The sequence below is a fragment of the Balaenoptera borealis genome, assembly GCF_965194805.1.
Source record: "Balaenoptera borealis genome assembly, chromosome: 9".
Classification (NCBI taxonomy): domain Eukaryota; kingdom Metazoa; phylum Chordata; class Mammalia; order Artiodactyla; family Balaenopteridae; genus Balaenoptera; species Balaenoptera borealis.
The window spans coordinates 27,851,569-27,878,263 of NC_138873.1; the positions used below are offsets into that span (position 1 = coordinate 27,851,569).

At 40.1% G+C, this 26,695-nt stretch overlaps 1 protein-coding gene across 2 annotated transcripts in view; it reads right to left on the reverse strand.

The window, feature by feature from the left end:
• PDE7B (phosphodiesterase 7B) overlaps nt 1–26,695 on the reverse strand; it is a gene marked incomplete at its 3' end in the record, with an annotated part of 635,832 nt that overhangs the window by 339,649 nt on the left and 269,488 nt on the right. Inside the window, exon 1 of one of the 2 annotated variants that reach the window (XM_082405722.1) lies at nt 4,478–9,572. The exons of the other annotated variant lie outside the window; for it this stretch is intronic. Within the exon in view, the coding sequence (XP_082261848.1) occupies nt 4,478–4,498 (21 nt within the window). The 5' untranslated portion in view covers nt 4,499–9,572. Of the gene's footprint in view, nt 1–4,477; nt 9,573–26,695 lie in introns of those variants that run through there. 2 annotated transcript variants of the gene reach the window in all.

The window sequence follows — 26,695 nt, forward strand, 5'->3', positions numbered from 1 at the left end:
ACAAGTTTTCAGTTATTCCCTAAAGAAACCAGAATTGGAGTGGAAGAGATATTAAAGCGAGATAACACAGAAAATCTAGGACGATGATTGGCACTTAGGAAAAAGACACTTGTCACATTAAAGTCTCCAGCTACAGTGAACACAAAGCACATCCCTTTACTGTCTGAAGGGGAACTACAGTCACAGAGCAGCACATCAGCCTCAGAGGAGAGAAAGGGGGCGAGGACAGGTGGTCTTCCTTGGGGAGCAATAGTCCTCCTGCGGAGAAATTCTCCAAAACCCAGGGACTTGTTTTTGTTTTTCCTTGGCAATGAGGGTATTTTGGAGGTGAAATTGCATAAATTTGGATAACTGAGTAAAGGCAAACTTTTAAGGGAAGTGGTAGAAATAAAGGATGGGAGAGGTGGAAGAATAAAAAGAAATTAATGCTAACTAGTCAACATTAATCTTGTCAGGGTGAAGTTCAGAATCTGGAAAGGAAGAAGGCATCCCAAAAGTATTCCAAAAGCCTCATTTTAAAGAGGAGGCAGTTGGGGCCTCCAAAGTTTAAGAAATTTGCCTTAACTCACACAGGTCATCTCTGAAAGTTCTGAGCCACTTTGGGAGGTTTCCTGCCACCAAGGACATTCCTGCGACACTACAAGGCATCAGTGGTCAAGCCCGTCACAGCTTGGGAACCCTCCTTGCTTGCACCAAATGGCTACTGGAACCTGGGGCTGCTGTCAAAGTTCTCGAAGGACTCCTGCTTTCTGGAACTCCTAGGGGTTCCAAGTCCAAGTGACGATGGAGAAGATATCAATGTACTGATTTAATTCACCATCTCAAACCTATACAGTAGCTTAATCAACTAAAGGGAAAACTTCGGCTTCCTTTCACATTATATTTTTTAAGGACACCATTACAAATATATCATTTCAAAAGAATGACAATGCCTTCCATTGGTCATATTAAAGACCACAGTAATAGGCGTAAATATCTATATAGATGGAAAATTTAGATTTTTTTCTTGAATTCAGTTGCATAAAGCAACCTCTTTTGTTTTTCTTCATCACCACCTCCCTTCCAAATTTTCTCTGTTCCTCCATTTCTCTGCCCAGGCTCCACTATTTGTTTAAGTTCAACCAGAATGTAAGTTTCCTGAAGGTGGGAATCATTGCTTACCTATCTTTTTATTCACTTTGCCTCAGTAGGCATAGCCCTTGACATGTTGAAAGCACACAGTAATTTTTTTTTTTTAATAAAGGTTTAACACTCACATTTTTATATACAAATGGAATTTTTAAAAAAACACCAAATAAGAATACTGTAAAAAGTTTCATCTAAAAAAGGATTGTTAGAAATAACCCAATACAACCAGTTTCATTTACAGGTGATGAAACTGAGATCAAGAGTGAGCAAGTGGTTCAGAGTCATCCAGCTAGTTAGATCCTGAATAAGGGTGCCCACGGGTCCCCTGCCTCTACCTGCTGCTGTTTTTAGTGTGCTCCATGCAATCGCTTTCTACGTACAAATGAAATCATCCAGATACCTAAGCGATTCTTGGGAAAGTATAACTGCCTTGATTATACACTAGGACTTGGACGCATGTCGTTGTACCCTTTGTTCAAATCTCTAACAATGCCTGGAACGTAATAGATATTGTCAGTTTGGGTTTCTACACCCCTTTTTCCCTTCTATCCCCCAAATTTCCATATCGACCACTTTAAAGACTGCTAATATACCAAGTATGCATCACCTCAGGAATCAAAGTTAGCATGTTGACAAAGCCACCTAGGATGCTTGTAAAGCCAATGGTCCTGATGCCTGTAAAGCACCCCAAGGCTGCCTCCCACATGAGGGATGGGCGTGCTCCCCAAGACACATTCTTAGGAGAAGTGAGGATGCCCAAGGGGAAGCTCTGAGGAGGAATGGGGAGGCCACCACGGGGAGGCGCTGATAGAGAGGGTCTCATCTCATTTCCAAATGCCAAGTCTCTTCTTCTTTAGCTAGACTTGCCTCCTAGAAGAGAGAGTCCTACTTGTCTGTGGATTCTCTGGGATATATAAGCTGAATCCATGGGATGGTGGAGTCTTTGGGTAAAAAGTTCTGAACATTGAGGGTCCTTCAAAAAGTTACCGCCCAAAAGTCAAGGTGAGTTGAACCACTTAGAATACCCGTTAGCTTCTACATTTAGATGTTCTAAAGTCTATTCTGATTCTTAATTTTGACACTTCACTTTAATATAATGAGGCCCTTTTACTCTTGCTTGGGATTAGTTTACTGCTTAATAAATTCCTTCCAGCACTATGTTCTGTCAGTCAACAAGCAGCTTCCCCTGTGATTTGAGCCTGCTTAACAACAAATTCAACTTCGGAAGATTAATTACTAGGTAGAGGCATTTCCATGTGGTACATGCTCACTTTGAGGAAACTTGGTCATTTTACTTTTGCCTCTGTTTGGGGTAACAAGGTTCTCTGGCTGAAAAGAACACCAGTCAATGTTTGCAATGCCCTCCTAAATAGATTATACTTTAGGTTGGACTGACACAAAGGCTTTTTTCAAAGACAGTTGAAAATGCCGTATTTGAAATTTATTTAAATAATTTACAATATATGAAGGGTAGTAAATTCTCAGCAAACATTTTAACTAGGTATTTATTGAGAACTGACAATGAGTAACTTTGTGCTGAACATCGTGAAAGGCATTACAAGATGTACTGGTGCAATTAATTTCCCTAAGTTGGTGTCTGCTCCTGACACATCTTGGATTTTTCCACCCTTGCCCTAAGTAACTTGATTCAAAACAGAGTTTCTCCCAGCTAATTGGCTGACATATAGTCACCGCTGATTTTGTCTCAACTGAGTACACTCTGAAATCAGACAGCTTACAGAGTCAGGTAAAAATCCTTATAAAGAGGATACAGACTTTGGAGTTGCAACTCGTCAACTCTGGGCTTCTACTTCAGACAAAAAGAGACTTCATTTTATTAGAGAAAATGTCAATCAAGACGTTACTACTGACACCCGTCTTTGTTTCACCAGCCAGTAATAAAAGATAAAGCAGAGGAAATGGAGGAGCTGCAGTTAGGCATTTGCAACACACAAAGTCCTTGTTTTCCCACTAGGCGCTGCAGAAAAGCAATTGTCCATTCACAGCACATCCTCTGCATTTCAGACCTAATATTTTTGCAGTTCTTAACTTGGTACATTACACTCTTATGCAGTTAATTTCATTAATTCTTTGAAATTCACTATGTGTTTTACACCTTGCTTAATCTTACTGCTAACATGACCCAGTTTTAAAAATTTCTCTTAACGTTGAGAATAGAAACCTTTGGGGAAAAAAATCAAGAAATTCTGGAAGCAGTAATGGTGTCAAACAATCCTGTCTTACTTGCTATTTTATAACTTTGAGAAGGGTAATAAGGAAATCCATGTGAACCATATATTACTTGAATTGCTCTTACAATAACTGACTCTAGATAGGAATGATTTTTAGCAGGGGTCCCCCTCAACCCATAATAATAATGTGCCACTGAAAACAATATTAGCCTTGGTTTAATTGCCCTGCTTCCCACCCCGGCAACGTTTAGTGGTTTACTGTATATAAATGCATATGCCTGTCTTCAGGGGCAAAGAGGTTTACTGTAACATTTTAATAGTCATGCTGGCTGAACACATGAAGAACAGAATCTATAGAAGATTAATTAGTTCCCAGGCTCAATCACTCAAGTGCCTAATTAAATATCTCACTCTGCTTTCAACTATTGTAGGAAAAGATAATTAGCAAATTTGCAGTGCTAATAAAGAAGTTTTATTCTCCTTTATAAATAATGAGATCTAAATCATTGGTCATGTAACTCAGGGACTGCATCTCCCCTGTTGACTTCTAAATCCAGAACATTAAAAAAAAATGCAACAAAATGATAAAGTGCATTTTCCTCAAGAGTTCATTTTTCTGACACACCTTCTATAGGTTTTTCTACCTTCAATCTCATTATTAGCTTCCTCCTCTCTTCATACTAATTTCTTCATCTTCTGTCAACCAACATGACAAACTCAAGAGAAAAAAGGATTTTCTTTTTCCCTGTTCCGCAGCCCTCACTAATCTCTTTACCAATATTTTCCTGTCCTGTCCCACCAAAAAGAAAAAATGACTCAACTCTTAAGATTTACATTGGAGAAGAAATATTGCATTCATTAAAAAAGAAGCCAAAGGAAAAAAAGCAACCCTCCTCAGGAGGGGCTCAAAGTGCAGCGAAAAGGCCGGAGTATCTCATTAGGCTGCTTGGAATGAAACGGTTAATTCAGGGTAAGTGATAATGTTTAGTCAGTTCGCCTAGAAAAAGGAAGGAAATTCAAAAGCTGGTTGCTGTAGTAACAATCACAGACCAAAAAATATATACATACAGGTTCATTTAAAATAAAACTCCTGCCACCTCTCTGTGATTCTGTTCTCTCAAGAAAAATGAGTTGCCGCTGAAATCTGTTGTACCTACCTCAACCATTAAACAAGACATTTAACCATAGTGGCAGTTCTGTGACCTTTGAATGCCGTGAAATCTCTGAGCGGTGCTGCTTGTTCATGAAGACTTGTGCTGCGGAATCCAGCAACTTCATCCAGGATTAGGAATATAATTAAGTAAAAAAAAGAAAAGAAAAAGAAAAAAAAAAAGTAACACAAAAGCACACAGAGAGATCGGGGAGGAAGGAAGGTAGAAAGAGATTCTCTCTGGGTGAGTATACCACGTTTCTTTCTCCCAGGCAAGTGCTGGGATGGAGCCGAGCCTGCTGCAGTGCCCAGACCCACCGACTGGCTGGGGGAGCAGGCAGCCGGCCTGCTAGGCTGGGAGGTGCTGTCAGTTGCCACAGGCAAGGAAAAGCGGAGACCAATCGGCTTCAACTCTGGCAGCTTACTGGAGTGGAGCCTTTTCTGTTTCTGTTTCCTCATTTCAAGAGTGACGTCAAAGGGTTTAGTTTTCCTCTGCATGTGCTATTAATTTTAAAGTGCTGTGCTATGGGAAGAATGTGTGTGTGCCTGGGCACCCCACTCTCGGGAGAACCCAAGAGACATTTTCTATTTTCAGGAAAAAATTTTAACAATGGAAACTACCTTGTGGTGAGGTGTATCAAAAAAACAAAATAGACAAGAAACACTGAGCTAAAAGACAGCATCAAGATTTATATTTTTCTCAAATGTGAGTGTATGTACTTTTGCCCACTTCCCAGCTGTTGCTTGTGTTTGAACTAATTCGTTTTTACCCTTACCTAAAAATGAGTTGTTAATCTTGAGAGCTGTGGAGGGAGACTTGCGCAAACGAGTTGGGGAACAATATTACGTGCAGTGAAAAACAGAAATCATGTTGATGCTGCTGAGCCCTGCTTTCCTCTCTTTCCTCCAGCTTCTGTGGTGAAGCGTCAGGATTATTCATGCCAGGGAGATCCCGCCTGCAACTCCCCACAGGGAGTCATTCAAGAAGCAGGGCACAGGGATGCCACACAAGCCTGCCTGGGGCTTCAGCACGTTCTCTCCCAAAGTGTGCGAAGGTACAGTTGTTTAGGGCTATTTCCTCTACCAGGGCCCCCAGCTCATCCCTGTATTTCTCTTCCCACTCTGGAAAATCTCGGCGGTGGCCATCTGTTGTTTCTGCCTTCTCCATATCCTCTCCCTTCTCCCCACCCCCCACCCCCCGCCCGATTCTGCTAACAGAACCTCTTGTTTTCTTCCGGAACCTTTCCCTCCTCTATCTAGAGATTGCATAGCCTTCCCCCTAAGACCCTCCCCTCCAAAAGAACCATAAGGGGCATGTGAACCAGACTGATCAATCCAATTTGTCCGCTGCTTTAGACACGGAAAATGTTTTAGGGGTAAGCACAACATTCAAGAAAGGTGAGTCCTTTCCCAAATATGAATGCTGATTCCTTGAGAAAGAAGGTATTTATACCTCCCTGAGATCCTACATGCTAGGGTTACACAAGCTGTAGTGCTTGGGATTCCTCTTTGATGTTGAAGATACAGCAGTGAATGAAACAGGTGGTATCTGCTTTCATGTAGTTTACATTTTGGGGAAGAGGGAAGACAGGCAATAAAAATAAGTAAATATATAATGTCAGTTGATAATAAGGGCTTTGAAATAAAGGAAAGCAAGGGCACGGAGGTGTGTGTGTGCTGCTTTAGGAATGACGATCAAGGAAGCACACTTTTAAAGCAACTGGGAGCAGAGGCCTGAGTGCAGGGAAGAGGCAGGTCACCTGTGGCGCTGCCCGCCAGGCAGGCAAGCAGTGTAAGGGCCTGCGGCAGGTGAGTGCTTGGCACATTCAAGAAGCGAAAGGGGAGCGAGAGTGGCTGGAAGACAATGAGCAAAGGGAAGAAATGAGTTCGGGGAGATATGTCTGGGACAAGATCAGGAAGTATCTTACAGGCCATGTAAAAGGATTAGAATTTATTCCACGATGGAAAACCTATCAGAGTGCTTTGCGCTATGGAAAGCCTAGGATCTGACGTAAATTCTATGGGATTTCCTCCCTCTTCTGAGTGGAAAATGGCTCTAGGGGAGCCAGGGTAGAGGCAGGGAGACCAGCAATGAGGCCATTTGCAATAATGGCTTGAATTTGGGTGAAAGCAGTGAAGAAGGTAAGAGGGCCAGATTCTGGAGGATGTGTGTCTGTGTGTGTGTGTGTGTGTGTGTGTGTGTGTGTGCTGCCTGTGTGTGCACATAGAATTGGCAGGATTTCAAGATGTGGGGTGTGAGAGAAAGAGAGGCATCAAGGATAATTCCCAGGATCCTGGCTTGAGCAAACTGGAATAGAGTTGCCACTTACTGACGTGGGGAAGACTACGAGGAGTACCTGGTTTTGAGGTGAACTAAAGAGTGGTTTTGGATCTTCATTCAACAGCGACAAATATTTATTGATTGCCTACTCCGTATCAGGCACTGTTCTAAGTGTTGACGATAAAGCAGTGAAAAATACAAAGTAACCGAAAAGCTCTTGCCCTCATGAAACTAGATTCCCTAGATTCTTCTGAGGGGAGACAGACTATAATAGGATATTGAATAGTGATAATATTGTGGAGAAAAAAATTATGATAAGGAAGGGTTACTGGTCAGATGGGGGCTTGCAATTTTAAATTGAATATCTAGGGAAGGTCTCACTGCAAAGGTGATATTTGAACAAGACTTGAAGTTGATGAGGAAAGATGTAGGGAAGGTGCTCTGAGCGGGGGGGTGTCGCAGGTGAGCAGCAGGAGATGGCAAGAGGCCTAGAGGGCGCAGATCATGCAGGGCTTTCTTGGTCATTGTAAAGACTCTGGCTCTTACTCTCAAAGAAGTAGGGTTTTAAGCAGAGGACAGAGGTGATCTGACTCGCATTTTAACAGGCTCACTGTGGCAGCTGTGTGGAGGTCAGACTGGAGGAAGGGGAACTGATGGAGGGTATATTGCAATAAAACAAGCCAGACATCATGGTGGTGTCGACCAGGATGGCTTTGGTGGAGGTGGCTAGAAGGGGTTGGCTTCTGATTATATCTTGGTGTTAAAAACAGTAGGGTTTTTAAAATGGATTGGACACTAGGTATTAAGGGAGGTAGATTAGTGAGAGGAGCCAGTAACATTTCCAAAATGTTGGGTTCCATTAAATGGAAGAATGGAGCTGGCATTGACCAAGAGACAGTGGGAAGAGCAGCCTTTGTAGGGAAGATGAGGAGTCTGACAGTGAACATGTTACCTTTGCCTATAAGATAGCTACATGAATATATTGAAAAGGTAGTTGAATATACAAGCTTAGAGTTCAGGGGACAGTTTTAGACTATAGATATAAATTTGGAAGTCACTGTATATTCACGGTATTTGAAGCCATGAGATTGGATATGATTACCAAGGAAATGAGTACAGATAGAAAAGCCTCAGGTAGTCTAAGATTAAGTAATCAGGAACATGAGGAAGACCCAGTAAAGGAGACTGAGAAGGAGTCTCCAAGAGGTAAGAAAAAACCTAAAAAGGTAATGTCTTGGAAGCCAAATGAAATTTTCAATGATGAGTTTTGCAAAATGAAAGTTAGATGAAGAGTGAAAATTGACCCTTGAATTTAAAATGTGTAAAATCATTTGTGCCCTTGACAAAATCAGGTTCAGTATGCTAGAAAGGGTGAAAGATCAAGAGAGAATGGAAGGACAATTGGAGATAGACAACAATTCTTTCAAGGTGGTTTTCTCCAAAGAGAACAGAGAAATGGGGCAGTAATTGGAAGGGAAAGTGAAGTTAAGGAAGCATTGTTAATATGGGAGAAATACCAGCATTTTGTATGCTGTTAGAAAAAATCCAGTTGAGAGAAACACTGTTGAAGAGAAGAGAGGGGGAAATTGTTGGAGCACAAATGGAGTGTGGGATAGGCAGAATGGCCCTCCAAAGACGTCCACACTCTAGTCCCTGGAATCAGTTGAATATATTATATTACATGGCAAAAGGGAATTTGAAGATACAATTGAGGTTATGGATCTTAAGAGAAGGAGACTGTTCTGGATTATCTGGGTGTGCTCAATCTCGTCACATGAATCATTTTTATTGGAGTATAGTTGCTTTCACATGAACCATTAAAAGCAGAGAACTCACTCTGGCTGGAAGCAGAAGATTGATGCCGCAGAGTAAGTTAGAGAAATTCCAAGTATCAGAAATGTTCAGCACACCACAACTGGCTCTGAGATGTAGGGCCCATGTGCAAGGACCAGAGAGAGGCCTCTAGAAGTTAAAGGCCATCCCACTGATAGCCAGCAAGGAAACAGTTACCTTAGTCCTATAGCTGCAAGGAATCAGATTCTTCTAACACCATGAATGAACTTGGAAATGGATTTTCCCCCAGAGCCTTGAGAAAGGAACACAGCCCAGCTGACACCTTGTTTTCAGCCTTGTGAGACGCTAAGCAGAGTACCTAGCCAGGTCCACCTACAGATCCATGAACTAAGTTTGTGTTAATTTATTACAGCAGTGATGAAACACTAATTAAGAGTGACTGGCTTTAGAAAGCAGCATGGATGATTCATCCATAGAAACAGAAGAGAAGGCAGAGTAAATGACAGAGCTAGTGCTGGGTGCATTGTGGTGGTATCACAAGACTGTGAACGAAAGTTCTCTGTAACTTCTAATTTCTCAATGGAATGAGAGTTAGGAGCATTGACTAAGAGAAAGGATAGGAGAAGTGGTGGAGGTTTGAGGAGACAATATGTGAAGTAGTCATCCAGAGAGTAAAGTGCAGGAATTATCAAAGAAGTGTAATATAATGATCAAGAGCACTAAGGGCATATTTGAGTTTAGTTTTCATGATTTAAAATGATACCACACAGCATGTGACCTTTACAATATGCATGAGACATCCCAATGGAAATGCCATGTGGGCAATTTAGATATAATTCTGGAGAACCAAGGGCAGATAAAATGTATTGAATGCCATGGGTGAGCATGAAATCACTTAGGGAATGAGAAGAGATTCAAGGTCTAAACTCTGGGATCTCCCAATGTTTAGATATTGCGAAAATGAGGATGATCGGAAACCACAAAGGAGTATCCACAGAGGTAGATGCACAACCAAGATAGTGGTCTCTCAGAATTTAAGTTCCAAAAGTCAGTGCTATGGACTGAATTGTGTCTCCCCTGTCCCCACTCCCCCCAAAACATATAGTTACGCCCTAACCTCCAATGTGACAGTATTTGGAGTTAGGGTCTATCAGGAGGTAATTAAGGATAAATGAGGTCATAAGGGTGGACCCTAAATCCAATATGTCTGGTGCCTTTTAAGAAAAGGAAGAGACACCGGCACTCTATCTCTCTCTATCATGTGAGGATATAGCCAAAAGGCAGCTATCTACAAGCCAGGAAGAGAGCTTTCACCAGACATCAACTCTGCTGGCACTTCGATCTTGGACTTCCAGTCTCCAGAAGTGTGAGAGAATAAATTTCAATGGTTAAATACCTAGACTATGATATTTTGTTATACAACCCGAGTGGACTAATCCAGTCAATTATGTGAGTCAATGAATTCTCTTTTTTGCCTGCAGCCATTTCAGTTGGCTTTCTGTTACTTATAACAGGAAGAGTCCTAACAAATTCAGTATACAGTGTCAATGTTTCCTGGAGGTGACTCTTCTCTCCCTGATATAAATACTACAGCACTTGCAGCTCAAGAAAACTTTAAGGATATATCTATATCTATCTAACCATTTTTACCAAACACAGTAATATCCATCTGAGACTACTGTGTTTAAAATACTAACTGGTTTTCTCAGGCATCATTATTTAATGCATACTTTGGAATGTTCTTTGAAACACAATTTGAAGTGACCACATTTTCTACAATTTATTAGTTTTAAAAATAATCTTAAAGGACCCACCTAATTTCAGCCTCTTCATTTTCTTCCCAAATCCCCTTCTTAAATAGCCTATGACTCATAGAAATGACCACTCTTAGTCATTTTCTCTGCTTTACAATTCAACTCTCTATTTTCTCTATTAATAGAATAGAAAATATGATCCTTCTCTTGCTGCATCTCTAGGAAGATAAATTTCTCAGTGACCTTATAGATGTTAAATTTGTTCTAGAAATACTGAGTATATATTACTGGCAAAATCCAGTGCTATATGTTCAAGATACTATTGGGGTCGACAGGGATCAACAGGATGTGATCTCGAACTTTAAAAGTTATATACTTGGCTTCAAAAAGAAGACACATGTTTTTTCATAGTGATGTCACAGTGATAAGAGGAAAGATGCAACAAGGGCCCTTAAAGTAGAAAAGATACAATGGAAATTCAGAGAAAAGGGAGATTACTTTTACGTGGGGGAATTTGGGAAGACTCTGCATAATGTTGGAGATTTCATCCCTCAACATAATGTGTGTCCCAGATAAGAAGACACACATTATGTTGAGGGATTGACCTGTAGGTTAAGTATAATGGGAATATGAAAAGAAAAATACATTGTAACCCCAACATGGTAGATTAGTGAAGAATTACAGAAAGTTAAATCTGGAATCTGACTTTTACTGATTAAGGAATGAGGGATTACTAAAGGTTTGTGAATAGGAAATTAAAACAGCACTAGTGTATTATCAATACTATTAGCAAAATGGCCTCATGCTGGATACAGACATGGTGATTACAATATGGTGGAATATGTAATGTGAGAGGGGAAGTTCAGGGTGATTTGAGAGTATATAGGAGAGAAATCAACACCAGATTTTTAACTCAAAAAGACTTCTCCCTGAAGAAAGTGACATCTGAGATGAGGTCTAAAGGATAAGTAAAAGGTACTCTGGTAAAAAGGAGGGATACTTGAGATGAGTAGGAGAAACGCCAATAAGAAGAGGGAGTACCAAGGATGCAAAAATATTGCATGCTGAGACGATAACGCAAAGACAGACAGGTGAACATGAGCATGGTTCATTCTAGGGACCAAAGCGAGTTCAGTTTGGCTGTAGTGTAGTGAAGACACTATGGGGACTTTTAATTGTGTTAAGAAATTTGGACTTTGTTCCAAGAGAAATGGGGATATAGTGAAGGGTTTTAAACAATAAAGAACATGACCAAATTTGTACTGAAATATTAGTTTATTGAATTATTAGTTTGACAGTTGTGTGGAGACCAGAAGAAGGAAGTCTGGAGACAGGAAGACCAGAAGAGAAAGTATGTGGCTTGGAATAGAGTGGTTGTGATGTGGAAGGAGAGATATGAGCAGATTTAACAGTTGGTTATGAAATGTCATCAATAAGATTTGGTAATGGATTGAAGGTAAAAAGATGAAAGATTTACTGTGAGATCAGAATAAGGAATGAGACTGTCAAGGATGGCACTCAAGTTTCAGGAGTGACAAATGGGTGCCACTTGCTGAGTTAGGTCTGGCAGGGAAGATAATCAGTTCAGTTTCAAACTTAACATCAAAGTGAAGATGGATATGTTGTTATAAAACTCAGCAGAAAAACTAGGCTAGAAGCTTTGATACCATGATATTGGTGAAAGAAGCCATATGAGTCAATGGGATCATTCAGCAAGTGTGCCTAGCATGAGTCTGGGGAAAAAATGAAAAGGAACCCCAATATTTAAAGGGTAGACAAAGGAAGAGAAGCCTATAAAAGTATGGACAAAGTGGCAACATGAGAAAAAAAGGAAGAGAATGTGATGTTACAGAAGCTAAGGAAAAATGTGTTTCAAGGTATAAAATGTTAATCTGCTAAGAGGGAAACAGAAGAACACCTTTTATATCTACTAAGTGGCTATAAAAATTATAACATTATGACATTGGTGTAGACATAAAGAAGTAGAAAAATAAATCAATGGAACAGAATAAAGTCTGAAAGAGAATCAGTGTATACACCAAAACTTAGTACATGACAAAGATGGTGTTTTAAATGAGTGGAGAAAGAATTTACTTAGTAAATGATGTTGGGACAAGGCCAGCCATTTGCAAAATACAACATCCAAACAAGTTAAACTTAGATTCATTCTAAAATCCATTTACATATATAAGCTACAGTTAGTAAAGACTTGAAAAACCAAAATGATAAAGTTGTTGGAAAATATATGACTGGATATATGTGATCTCAAAGTAGAGAAAACCTTCTTCAAAAAGACAAAAAAGCAAAGACCACAAAGAAAGTTGATAAAGTATCTTACAGCAAAGTTAAAGTCTTCTGCATAATCCAAGACATTAAAATAAAGTTAAAAGACAAGGGATAGATTTAAAGGTATTTTCAACCTACATAAAACGTATATAATATGCATTATAATAAACATATAATATATAATATTATAGATTAATATATCGCTCTCAGATTTATAAACCAGAAAAGAAGGTCTGGGAAAAAAAAACAAAAGGAGCACCAATATTTAAGGGTTAGGCAAAGGAAGAGAAGCCTACAAAAAGTAGCAATTTAAGATGGGAAGAAAGAAAGTTGTATCATAGAACCCCCCAGATGTGTGTTTTGAGAAAGGTAAAACAGCCAGGGTTTCAAAATTCAGATGTTTTAAGACTCTAGAAAGGTAAGATGGGTATAACCCCTAACACCCTCAGGGGGTCCAAGGCAGCCCATCAGCCTCTCAGCCCGTCTCTCCTGGTACAAAGCCCCTAGGGCTCTAGTCCTCATCCTCATCCTGGACCTGACCCTTCTGGCACACGCCACCCTTCCAAATCTATCAACTCACCATTTCGGTTAGCTGAACCTATATTCCATACCAACCTCTCCTTTCTGTTTCATTATAATCCTATCTGCCAATCTGAATCCTTCTCCCTGTTGGTGATAGAACAGTGGGGCAGTAAGAGCACATCTTAATGCCTTTGAAAATGGAATTTTTACTTCTTTACAGGAAAGCTATTGGTAAGCATAAAGTAAATAATATTTACAAATATTTATTGAGTTAGGCGCCTACTATGAGCCAGGGCTTATATCATCAACAACAAAATACATTAAGAATGAATTACTTAAATTTTGACCAGAGAGAAATATTGCCCCACCAGCAGATTTCCTCCTATGCATTTAAAATCATCTTCTCTTTTCCTTCTACCACTACTCTTCTTTCACCAAAACTGTTTCCTAAATCAGTTTTTCGAGATCGTGCCTCCAAAGTGCTAATTCAGCTCAGAACCATGGCAAAAACATCAAATAGAAAGACTGGAAAACAAGAAGTAAAGAACTTCTAAACTCTACCATCTAATGTTTAACATTAACCATTCCCCAGCAGGGCAAACTTGTAAGTTACAATTTAGCTTCAGTTACACACTTCCTCCTGTGTAATTGGCCTCTTTCGCAGCCTGCAGGCATCAGGAGACATTTTCTGCAGCTCTGCCCTCCTCGCCTTCATCCAGCTGCCCGTGAGCACACCTTCTCGAAGGCAGCTCCTTGGCAGCATTTTCAAGCCCAATTCTTCCACTCATCTTCCACCCATTTTTGGGTCCACTTTCCATTCCTCTTATCTCTGCTGTCCAAAGTGGGAGCTGTTACCTCATCAACCGATTTTCAGAAAGTGTCTATTGTGAACGTAGCAGTTATCTGATAACCTACTCAACACTGAAGTTTTTATAGGAGAAAAAAAAGGTTGCATCATGACTTCGATGGCTATTTATTTTTGAAATGGAATTGTCTGATCTAGAGACATGTTATGGGCTGAATTGTGGCCCCAAATCCATATGTTGAAGCCCTAACCCCAGCACCTCAGAATGTGACTGCATTTGGAGCTAGGGCCTTTAAAGAGGTAATTAAGTTAAAGTGAGGTCATAAAAATGGGGCCCCAATCTAAAATCAGGTGTCTTTATTAGCAGAGGAGATTAGGATACTTACAGGTATAAAGGGGACAACGTGAAAAGACATCCATCTACCAGCCAAAAAAAGACGCCTCAGAATAAAACCAACCCTGCTGACATCTTGATTTTGAACTTCTAGTCTCCAGAACCGTGAGGAAATACACTACTGTTGTTTAAGCCCCCCAGCCCGTGGTATTTTGTTACGGCAGCCCTAGCAAACTGATACATGGCAGAACATAGGTCCTATGGCAAAGACTTTGGGGAAAGTTGTTTCTTCAAACACAAGAGGTAAAGGTCTTGTGTACTGGGCTGCTTGTGTGTTTCTTTTCATTGTATCAATGCATATTTTTGCAAATGTATAATTTACATTTTGTTTTTCCTATTGATTAAATTTTTATATTGCTAGAATTTTTGCTTTCTGTAATATAGAAATTATAATTTTAAAGTCCTAACTTATTAAAAATAAATTAATGGTCAATTACTTTCTTTGCATTGTCATATCAGGATTCCTTTAAATCACAATTACCCTGAGAACATTTAAAATAGAGATTCCATTTATAAAGGTTTACTTTTATGCATTTTTTTAAATGCTGGAAGTTTTTGAGCTATTTATAAAAGTGACCAACATTAAGAATAATTATTACTGCAAAAGTTCAGATTCATAATAAAAATTTTAAAACTAAAGTTTGATTATTAACCTTACAGGATTCTCTAAAATAGCAAGCTGCATAAGGGCATTTAAAATCAGAATTCCGTTTAAGAAAAGTTCAACTCACATATTGTTTTTTAGTAGTCTTCTAGTGAGCAGGAAAACACTTTATCTGTATTTTAGGAAAGCACATACACATCTTTCTTAAGTATTCAGTAATATACCGCCATTAGGTAGTAAGCTTTATGAGGTCATTGAACCAAGTCTAACTAGATATGTTGTATGTTCCCAGCACCTAGTACAGAACCTGATGCCATCAATAAGTAGCTCTCTTTGATGACTGAATTGATGAACAAGCGAGAGTGGGTGGAGAATTAATGTGTGTCAAAGGATGTAATTCCAAGAGACTAAAAGGAGGTCCTTACAACAGCATATCCAGTAACCCAGGAGCAGTTAAACTGTGCTGGGAGTCCAGATTATGTGAACCCAGGGAAAAGAAACTGGATACTTTATTGAGTGGCCAAGGCATGGGGCTCGTATTTTACAGGAGGACAAAGATTTTGATGGGGAGGGGCAGTGGAACAAATATTCCACTGAGCATTAAAGTAAAGCTATAAGAAATTACGTCTCAGGGAGGGTTGCTAGCAGCCGGAAACTCCGCCTTTACATTTATTTTGGGGACCTCAGAAGAACAATGGAAATACATGCAGAACTGGCGTAATGTGGGTGTAGACAGTAAAATGAAAAGTAGATAATTCTAATGATAGCAAAGCAGATATTTCCTGAGAAATAGATCCTTGTATTAGAGGGGCCAATTTATTCATCTCGGGTCTCTTATCTCAGTGTCACTAACTGGCTTTAACCAATCACTTAAGAAATAGAACAAGTGTGTACATCTTGCAGCTTCATGACCGAGGAGATGACTAACTTTTAATATTATCAGATCTACCTAGATATGGCTAAGTCCCTACCACATATACTACAGAATCCCTCTGTTAAAAACCCCAGGGGTGTGTGATCACTTTCCTCTTTAGATTTACAATCACACTGTGGTGATTTTGAACATTTATCTGAAGAGAGCGGCAAGTGGAGATGCCTGGGTACAGTGTGGATCCTGCCATGTTGGCTATAACTCATGTGTTATGTAAAATTTGTTTTAAAATGTTTATGTCAAGTAAATCACATTAAAATTAATTCTGTGACGTGAAAGCTATTTCCAGTGTTTACTATGTGAACATATAGACACATGCATACAACATTTTAAATGCCTAGAATGGCTCTTTCACCTTACTTATTGAGGCAGACATCTGTCAACAGGAAAATATTCTTGATTCTCAGGTTAAAAAATAGCTAGAGACATGTTTCAGCAAGAGATTGAAAATATGGGTGAATTGTTCTCTAGAGTGGTCAGTTTTTTTCCCCTGTTATCTCCCATGTCTGCTGGCTGCCATGACACAAGCCATCCCCACATTTTCTATGCCGCACAATCTTAAATCAATACTGATTTTCGCATCTTCTCCCTATCATACGCGTGGCTGACCAATGAATAAGCAGGAGGGGCCTGTAACTTTCTTGTTTCTTAAGAAGCTATAAAATTGATCCAAATATATCATTCCCTGAGTCTAATTTGAACAATGGTAAGCTTTTCATTCTTTCCCAGGCTTATTCCCCAAGGCTATGCCAGAACTCTCTCACCCAGTTCCACTGAGAGTTAATGGAAACTTTCTAGCTGATTTACTATTGAGTTCAGGCCGAATTGCAGCTCAGGGAATTCCTATTATCCCAAGGGGTCCTTCTCCCCTGACTCTCACTGAAATCTCCATGAACTTCCCATTCCTGGTCATAACCTACATTGACTTCCTTGAATGGGTTCTTGTTTCCAAACTATTCCTTACCCTCTCTTCCTCTGAACACACTCTTTTCTTCTTGCCATGACAGCTCTCTCACCCTGATTAAAGTGTCAGGCTGTAGAACACTTGCTTCTCTCAGTTATTTCCCTTTGCCCCCGCTTTTGCCTCATTTCTGGTCACCAGCCTGCAAGGCTGTTATGATCTTCTTATTCAATTTCTGGGAATCCTTGCTTTCATGTTTATCACTCAGTTATAAAATAAATCTCAGGGACATTCCATCTTACGTATGACAACATTTTGTTTTCTCTCAAAGCAGGAGATAAAATGCAAATTTATGATAGGAACATTTTTGCATATTTTCATAGGTAGTATTATGGCTTTAAGAAAAGCTAGAATGCTAAAGATAGCCAAGACTCCTACACAGAAACAAATGGTCCATATTTATCATCATTTGTTGTATAGTTTGTATCATTCATTGTGCAAATCCTGGTTCCCTGCACGTAATAGGTACTCAGTTAATTATTCAACACTTTTCTCAAACACTTTCCCTCTGCTACTCCTTAATGTAGCATCAGATTGGATAGCAAGCCTGTTGTATCTGCAGAGAGTACATAACCTTAGCATGTACTGCACTCATCTCCATGGATACCAAATTTCTGTGAATGGCTCTTCGAGCGAAAAAATCTATAGGGGGGAGTCTGAATTTTGCTCATTTTTCCAATTCAGGTCCTTCTCTTCCTGACCCTTTTTTTCCTCCTACATTTTCCAGCCCAGTCTATGTAGGGCAAGGATCCTGGCACACTTCATGCAATAGGTAACCCTTGTATTAGGATCACAGGGAATCATGTTTGTATCTTTTTGACCGCGCCGTGAGCATCAACCCTTGGAAACTGAAGCTGCTGCCGGAAATGGGACAGTAAAAGTCTAAGTCTATTTTTGACAAACTCTAACCAGGGATCCCCAACTTGAGGAGTTCAGAAACCTGGGGTTTAGTAAGAACAGTAATTGCAGAGGAGGAAAGGAATCCTAGAGCAGTTTTTATATCTTTAAAAAGCTAAATTGCAATAATAAGCCATCACAGCCCCCCAAAATTGTCCAAGTTCTTCATATTTGGTTGGAACATTATTAACTTAGTTAGCAAATCCCTGTTTACCATCTTGTGCTGCTTAAAGCTGTGACAGATTGTTACTTTTATCCTTAAATAATAAAAACAGAAAACATGTCTATTACTACAGTAAAAGGGGATATATTTATGTGATACGAAGTGAAACCTAAGGAGGAAGTCAAACTTAATTAAGGCAGTATGCAGTTTTCTTTACAGATGAAATCTTTCAAAACTGTAGTATCCATTAACAAACAGAAAAGGGTCCTTGATGATCAAAAATTTTCTTTGAGAATAACTGTTTTTACCCAATGCTTTGTTGGTTGGTATGTTCTATTTTAATGCCTATACTTACTTAAGAGCTACAGAGACACTAAAGGTAATTTCTGACATGTTATCATCTTGGCTGTTTGTTTATTTTGAACTGAAGAAGGGAAAGTAGATCTCTGACTGTTAGGTGAGGAATCAGATATCACGGCCCTTGCTCAAAGACCTCATGGAAAGACACTCAGAGGCCTGAGCATGGGTGCCTAAGAGACTAAAGCTGACGAAGGCAAGGAGATGAGTGCCCCACAGATGCCACTGGGACTGCGGGCAGTTGTGACCTTGAGCATGGGCATGGTGCCAAGTCTATTCCTCAGCCCCCATGGCTCTCAGGGTACAGCCAGTTGGGACTTCCTGGAAGGACTCTAATGGAAGGAAGGAAGGAAGGGCAACCTGCTAGGGAATGAATGTTCTTTAGGGATCAGTTTGGATTATGCTGGGGTCAAGAATAGGGTTCAACACCAAAAATAGCTTTAATTATCAGACTGTCTTCTTTTTTCTCACAAAAATATATGCTAAGCTTGGGATATAAAGAGGTTTTCCCAATGAAAAAGAACCCATTTCCATATTCAAAAATCATGCTGCCCACAGGGAGATCAGCTGGGTGCTTTGTGACCACCTAGAGGGGTGGGATAGGGAGGGTGGGGGGGAGATGCAAGAGGGAGGAGATATGGGGATATATGTATATGTATAGCTGATTCACTTTGTTATACAGCAGAAACTAACACACCATTGTAAAGCAATTATACTTCAATAAAGATGTTAAAAAAAAAATCATGCTACCAACAGTGACAGATAACTACAGGTGAGAATGGCTAAAAATTCCTCCCTGCATATATCTGTCAGAGTCAAGCTCCCTCCCACACTGTAGGGATGGTAGAGAGAGCAGAAAGGAGTTCTGGGAAACATTCTTGCCTCTGCCATCGTTTCAACGTTTTGAAGCAAATCTAAGGAGTATCTCTTCTCCTTTTCTCCCAAGTCAGGCACATACAGAAGTCCACATATTTCTTATTCAGTAGCAGGTCACTATCAGATACGCCTGAGAGAGACATGGGCTTCGTTCCTGATCTGTATAAAATTTAAAGCTGGGAAAAAGATAGTCTCAAAAGACAGCAAAAATGTGTAAAGGGAACTTCAGAAGCCATCACTCTGGGCACATCCTGACTTCAATATCAACACACCCAGTGAGTATAAAGGAACGTAATGCTACTCACCACAATGATAGGAACATTTCTTGAAAAGGAAGAGTTTATGAATTGGATGATATCAACTAATTATATCCTGGAAAATGTCTGTCAACTCAGACAAGAACAATTCAAACAAATGCTAGGAAAATAGAGTGGGCTAAATAGCAAAATATTATTCACTTCAGTGAAAACTGCAGAGTACATTCCACAAATCAAAGGTGAGTTTAACTTTGCCTTGACTCCCAAACAGAAGTGAATGCCACAATTTTCTCTGTTTCATTATATACAGCATAACTAGCTCTATTATAATTATTTTTTACAAATTCTTCATTTTTTACATCAACTTTTAAGAATATAACAAAAGCAAATTTTTCTTTTTCTTTTTACTTTTTTTTTTTCCCAACTCTTTGGTCTACTTCTCCTTTCTCTCCAAAGCTGGAAAGCAGATGGACCACAGTGAGGAGAATTGATAAATTCCTCAAAGGAGGAATCATGTCTTATATTTCTTTGTCTTATATTTCTTTCCACTGCTTCATACCATGCTTGGCAGATTTAGGGACCCAGAGGGCGTTGTTTAAAAGGTTCAGTGGATGAGCTGAGGAATGCGTGAATGAATAAATATATGTATTTTATCCTTCTACTGTAACTTAGGGAAAAAAAACCATGTTGCCTGACTGTTTATTACAACTCTTTTGTTAACACCATAGAGGATGGGTCGATGGACCATGTAGAGGTAGAAGGAAGGGAATGGCATTTGCTACACACTCAGAACATGTCCTGTGCTGGTGTTTTCACATGTGATCATAGTCAATCACCATGGTGACTCTGTGAGAAAGTATCATTATCTGCCTTTTACAGATAAGCAGATAGGGTCCCAGAGAGAATGCTAACCTGTCCAAATGCACATGGCTAGGAACTAGGATTTAAACTCGAGTGCTTCTTCAGGCAGCACACCTTTCCCTCTATTTCCTCTCTAAACAGAAGAGCAAAGTATAAAGATTAAATCACTAAGAAATCAGGTTGTGAGACTGTTAAAACTCTTGGCACTTTAAGTGGTCCCTACTAATTAATTTATTTATTGAGCACTCACTGTGTACAAACTGCATTTGCAATGCAATGGGGCACAAGAAGGTAAATGTCTACTCCCTTTTCCTAGGGGCAGCTGAGTCCCAATGTCCATGATCTGGATAACACAACATTCTGAGTGAACTAGATGCTATCAAGATGATCAAAGAACTTCAAACATCTTTTAAAGTAGTCAAAATAATCTATCCTGAGACTAACGGCAATTTTCTCTCATTAGTATAAATTAGATTTAGTGCTAAAATATTATCTTCATACGCGTAATAAACATTGGGCTAATTTTGTAACCAAATAAACTTCTGAGGCTAAAAATGTCATTAAAATGGATGAACTTTTTGGAGAAGATTTTTAAAGAGTTTTCTGGACATCTAAAATTCTTGCTGGACCACTAGAGGTACCCGGATCCTGATGTTTACCAGCTTCCTTTCTGCTTCCTCAGAATCCAATCATAGACAATTAGGATTACAGAATTTTGAGAAATGGTGTCCTGTTTGCCATTTGTTCCAATTCTACCACAGAGAAGCTATGGAAACTTGGAATATCACAGAATCAGGGTGGTTTCTTAGAACAGTCTCAGAATGTTTTGACAATGTGTGAAGGGGGTATGTTTGCCAGGGGTTCTACCCTTCCGAAACTCAGTGCCATTCTGGAGATAAAATACTTATCTAAATAAATAGCACTTCTGGAAAGAACTTTGCCCTGAATCTCTGCCTTCTTGCCTCCTTTTTGTCTTTAGTCTAACCTAAAGTTCTCCCTTCTCTACCAGGATGGGTACAGGCTTAATGCTGTTTGGCAGCTAAGCCTGCAAGCCAGCTGATGTCAGGACCAAGAGGCCTTAACTCTCACCTCAGTGGGGTACCCAGGAGCACACAGAGGGTCACAGACACAGTTCAGGGGGAAGCAACACCTAGATACAGGTCAGGGTAGAGAACGGTGGAACTAGACAGGGTTGGTCCATCTCTTCTCGGTAGCCTGAGCCGGTCCTGGAGGTGGGGTTGGCATTTCTCAGATGCTCACCACAAAGTAAATGTGCTGCCCGCAACTGTGATCCCGCGAGACCTGTAGGGCCTGTGCTGCTCAGCCATGGATGGTGGGCGACGGGAACGCTTCCCAAAGCAAACAGCTCTTCCTCAGCTAACGTTCACCTGGGCGGCGGCCCAGGCCAGACTGGGGAGCAGAAGTGGGAGGAAAATCCATTCCAGACCCTTATTGGGCCACCGACTCAGAAGGCTACGTGCCAAGCTACTAAGTGTCAGGGTCCAGCCGCCCTTCCTGGCAGGGCGCGCACCAGGCAAACACTGTTCTCAGTCAGACCTCACCTCACACGAAAAAGCTCTGCAGCACAGGCACGGCCAGATTCTCCCCCTTGTCTGAGATGCTATACTGCTGCACTTGTGTCCTCCCTGGGTCTGGGGAATCTTATATCCCTCTCAAACCTGTCAAGAAAAAGTCCCAGCACAATATTAAATGCATAGTTTTCTGGCTGTGAGTGAGTAGAGGTCCTCTTATCTACCTTCCTGAACTGAGAGAAAATGTTTCAGGAAGTTTTCTAATGAAAACCTCAGGGAGACAGAAGGAAACTTTAATTTTTCATGATTTATTCTTCTCAAATTTTGATCTTTCACAGGAAGCACGCATTACTTTGTAATAATAATAAAAAGAAGGTCTAGAAGGAATGAATTCACTTCACCCATTTCACAAAAATCACTATTACGAATGGGTTTAAAGATATTAAATATAATGCGTGTATGTTATTGAGTGCTGAGGGAAGTGGTACAATTTAATTGAGGATTTCCTGTGCTGTCTGGAGCTGAGAATAAGGGATTGTATTGTGGCCTCCCTGCCCCTGTTTTCCCTTTCCCCCAGAGCCTAATATATCAATCACATAAAATTAGTGTAATTAGGAAGTCGACTAAAGACAGAGAGGCTCTTCCTGTAAATTTTTCAAATGGAAACCCAAGCACCATTATAAAGCAAAGAGATTAATCTACTTATTGAAATTAAACGAATATGATTGTGGTAACTTTAAGGAACTCACATAATTTGAGATTCAGATCATTCAAAATACAAATGAATTCTTAGACAATGAACACAGGCTTCGATGACAAATGACCCATGTTTCCTTTGGGGCATAGCTGTGTGACTCCCGGGCATGTGTCCTTTGTCTTTCCATAGATGCCTGCTCCCATCCCATAGTTAAGCCCAACTCACCCTCTTCCTACCTCAGAGGGCAGGGGTCGGTGATGGGGTGATGGTGTGACCACCGGCTGGGCTCACAGAGGGCTGTTCCTGGAATATCAGCCCAGGAGAACGTGGAGCCCTACAGGGGCCGTGGGGATCAACTTTAAGAGGGTGGCAGGAAACTCAAAAGGTTGAGCAGTGAATGGGAGTGGACGAGATGGATACAGTCAAAGAGGACTAAATTCGCTTGGCTGCAGAGGAGAGAGTGAGGGCAGCCGCAGCTTGAGGAGGCTGCCAGGTCATAATCAAGTTACTTTAGGTTCGGATGAATTTAGTCTGTTTATAACCTGAGGGAAACAGCCAGGGAAGATGGGGACCTCTAGTTTTATGTTCATCCCAAATTTCCAGTGAGTTACTTCAGATTGCAAAATATTTGATCTGTTATTTATGTTTGTTTATTTTAAGAAACGGAAATCTCTTTAAAGTGAGAGAATAAATCCTCCACGCACCTCACTACCTAAATTGCAGTTGCCGGGGTCTCTGTGGGCCAAAAAAGAAGACAAACCCTGGCAGTCACCCAGTGGCAAAATCATCACAAAACTTACCGTGTGGCTTTTAGTACAATTTTACTGTATTTTAAAATAATAATGTACTTTTCCCCGGTGCTTTTCCCCTTTCACTATTCAGTGCATGTAGGGTACTTTCAAAAGATGCCTGTACTTTTCTTAGAACACTACTCAGATAGTGGTCTTTTCTGAAATAAATAAAGCAATCTACAGCTTCTTTATAAAATCTGAAGTTCTTTCTGTTTTTCAAACTCTGCTGTAGACAGACCACCACTATGAAATGTTTAAGCGTGGAAGAATTAGTGGCTAATAACTGCCTAAATATATGCTGATAGTACTAATTTTTTTAAATTTATTTTTTATTGAAGTACAGTTGATTTACAATGTTGTGTTGATAGTACTAATTTTAAGATTTCTTATAATTAGTGCTAACCAGTTGCTGAGGGATTTTTGACCTATGATGCCAGTTGGTGTCCTTGATGCCCCTGCAAGAGACATGAGCTAGTAGGAATCAAATACATTCTAGGCTGTGAAGTGAGCATCACCAGGCCCATTTTATGAAGCAGAAACTGGAGGCATAAAGGCTACAAAACTCACACAAGTCACATGGCTGGCTGGTAAGTGTCAGAGCAGGACTCAAATCCAGGGAAGGCTGGCCACAAAGCATGTGCCCTTTCCCATTATGCTGTAGCTCTTGCCTTCTCAAGGAAGGAAGGGAAAATGAAAGCACCAAAGGTCACATTGTACGACAGCAGAAATGGGCTTGTTCGAGCAGGTCCCCTCTGGGATAATAACTGTACTGGTAAAGCCGCACTTGATTATCTAAGGACATCTGGCCCAGGCTGGCCCAGCCTGGCACTACGCAGATCTGCCACAACCTGCTCCTCATGTTGACCTGATTGCTGAAATTCTCCTTTTTCCTTTTCTCGAAATTAGTTTCACTTCACATGCATCAAAACGCAGCTAATCCAGAAAGATGAGATCTGCATTCTTTCCCATATCTGATTGTTTCCGTCTATAATTTCAAAATCTTTGGGATTTTCTTTGTCCTATTTCATATCCTAAATGGCTAATATCCAGGTTACCTAACTGATATACTAAAATGTATCCTGCCTGTTCTTTCAGATACAGGTTAATGGTGGAATCAGAATTGGATAGGCTTTATTACGCTTCTACACTATGGTGACTTGCTAAAAATTTAAAATCTGGGCATGTAATGTACAGTATGGTGACTACAGTCTACAGACTATAACAATACTGTATTGTGTATTTGAAAGTTGCTAAGAAAGTAGATCTTAAAAGTTTTCATCACATACAAAAAAACTGTAACTATGTGTGGTGACGGGTGCTCACTAAACTTGTGGTGATCATTCCCCAATATACGCATACATCAAATTATTACGTTGTACACCTAAAACCAGCACAGTGTTACCTGCCAATTATATCTCAATATAAAAAATTTTAAATCTACCTCTTTATTGGCCATGGCTATCCTCTCTGATGAGACTTTAACGAAGATTTGCTGAATGAATGCACAAAAGCCTATCAGGTAAGCTTTGCTACGACAGTATATTCCAGCTGAAATGATGATCTGAAGAAATCATGCACTGATATATGCCAGAACTCTGCAAAATCTAGTTTTGCCTTGGAGGAAACAGAGGTGTCAGTTGCCTTATACCATTTTTAATTTCATAAGATAGATAAGGACAAGAAATGTTTGCACATTATGACAGAGCTGTGAAAGAGCAATTTTTAGACATTTGCTACTAGATCGGCTTTTGCTGAAAATGTTTTCACAGCCTACGGTCTTCATGTGCTTCTCCATGCTGTCAAGCACAGAACAACTTTTCCATGAAAACAAAACACTTCCCAAGGAGTGTTCTCAGAAATTCTAAAGAATTTTAAAGGAGCATCCTAAATCCTCATGTTCTGACGGTTTCACAACTCTTACACTGCTTCCAAGTTCCCCTGTCCCTAATTTGTTCTGGTGAGTTTTTGTTTGTTTTCACTTGGAGGGTTTTCTCAACTGGGCTCTATAGCTCATGTCAGCAGAGAGTCAAAAATATCCTTAACTGGGTGCCAAGAAAGCGGTAACCACACACATACAAAATAGTACCGTCCTACTGGCTTTCTGCTCCATAGACATGAAGGCAAATTTCTTGTAGCCTAGCTGAGGAATTTATACGAGAATTCTATTTGAGGTGGGAAAAGTATTAGCTCAGTTATCTTGAGTCGTACCTGTATTAACAGAGAGAGAAAAAACCAAAACAGGACCTGGTGGGTTTTGCTTCTGACTGCTCTGGGTTATTTGTGTGGGACATGTCTTACGAAAGTAGCATTGGCAAAAATGTACCCACAAATATGTTTTGAGAAGTAAGCTATAGAGTATGTACACAATATGACACATAATTACTATGTGAGGAAGTCAAACTCCTGCTGCAAACGTTCTGCATTTATAATGTCAGTGATTGGCCTTGTGTCTCTCCTCCCAACTACGTTTATTCTCCCAGCGCCCCCCACCCCCTTAACCCAGTCAGATGGATGAAAAATTAGCCACATGGTTCATTCTCTTGCTCATTTAACAGCTATTTATTGCATCATTACTACTTGTGGATACTGCCTAGTGCTATGTCCATTAAGGATAAGACCCTGTCCTGCATGAAGGTGCTTTGATACCTTGCAAACCTAAGAAGAAAGGAACCGGGCAGAGCATGGTGCATGCAGGAAGGGAGGCGCGGCCAATGACAGGGAGCTCTTTCTCAGCCACAAGTTAGGAAAACTGCATGTGGACCATAACTGTCTTTTCACCATGTTTGTATTTCTGTTGTTTGCTTTTTATTTCTCCTCAGTAATATTTTTAAAAAACGTTAAAATAAAGTAAAAAGAGAGCCATTGACTTGCCTTCTGGACTGAGTTCTACTCTGCAGCCAGATGTGAAGACAAGCTAGCAAGGGATGAACTCTATGGAGGAAACTCTGAGAAGAGCACGAAGGATGGAGCTTCTGAGGGGCTGACCTGGACCACGAACTGACCCTGTAGGCACATTGGTGGACTGGTCTGTTCATGTAGCTGACAGCTGAGCTTTACTTATAAATATCTGAAATGATCCTTTAAAAAGAATTTTTCCCTTTTTGAGCTAGATATCTTAGAGAATGTGTATTAAACTTTTGAATCAATTGTTGAGAAATGGAATGTTTAAGAGAAAATTTCTCTATCATATTGAGGTCAATCAGCACATCCTTTATGTACCAGGTACCATGGTAGATACAGAGGACCCAGAACTGAATAATGTCTATGTTTCCTGCCCTCAAGGAGCTGACATTCAGGGTGGGGAAGACAGGTGAACAGCTGACACATATATATGGCTGGTGTTATCTATGACTTAACTCTGATATGTTCATTTTTCTGCTTGAATAGTTCTTAAGCTCAAGTTTTGAAAACAAATTCCTTTATGTCATGAGACAAAAAAGAATGTTCTCTTTAAGAGATACA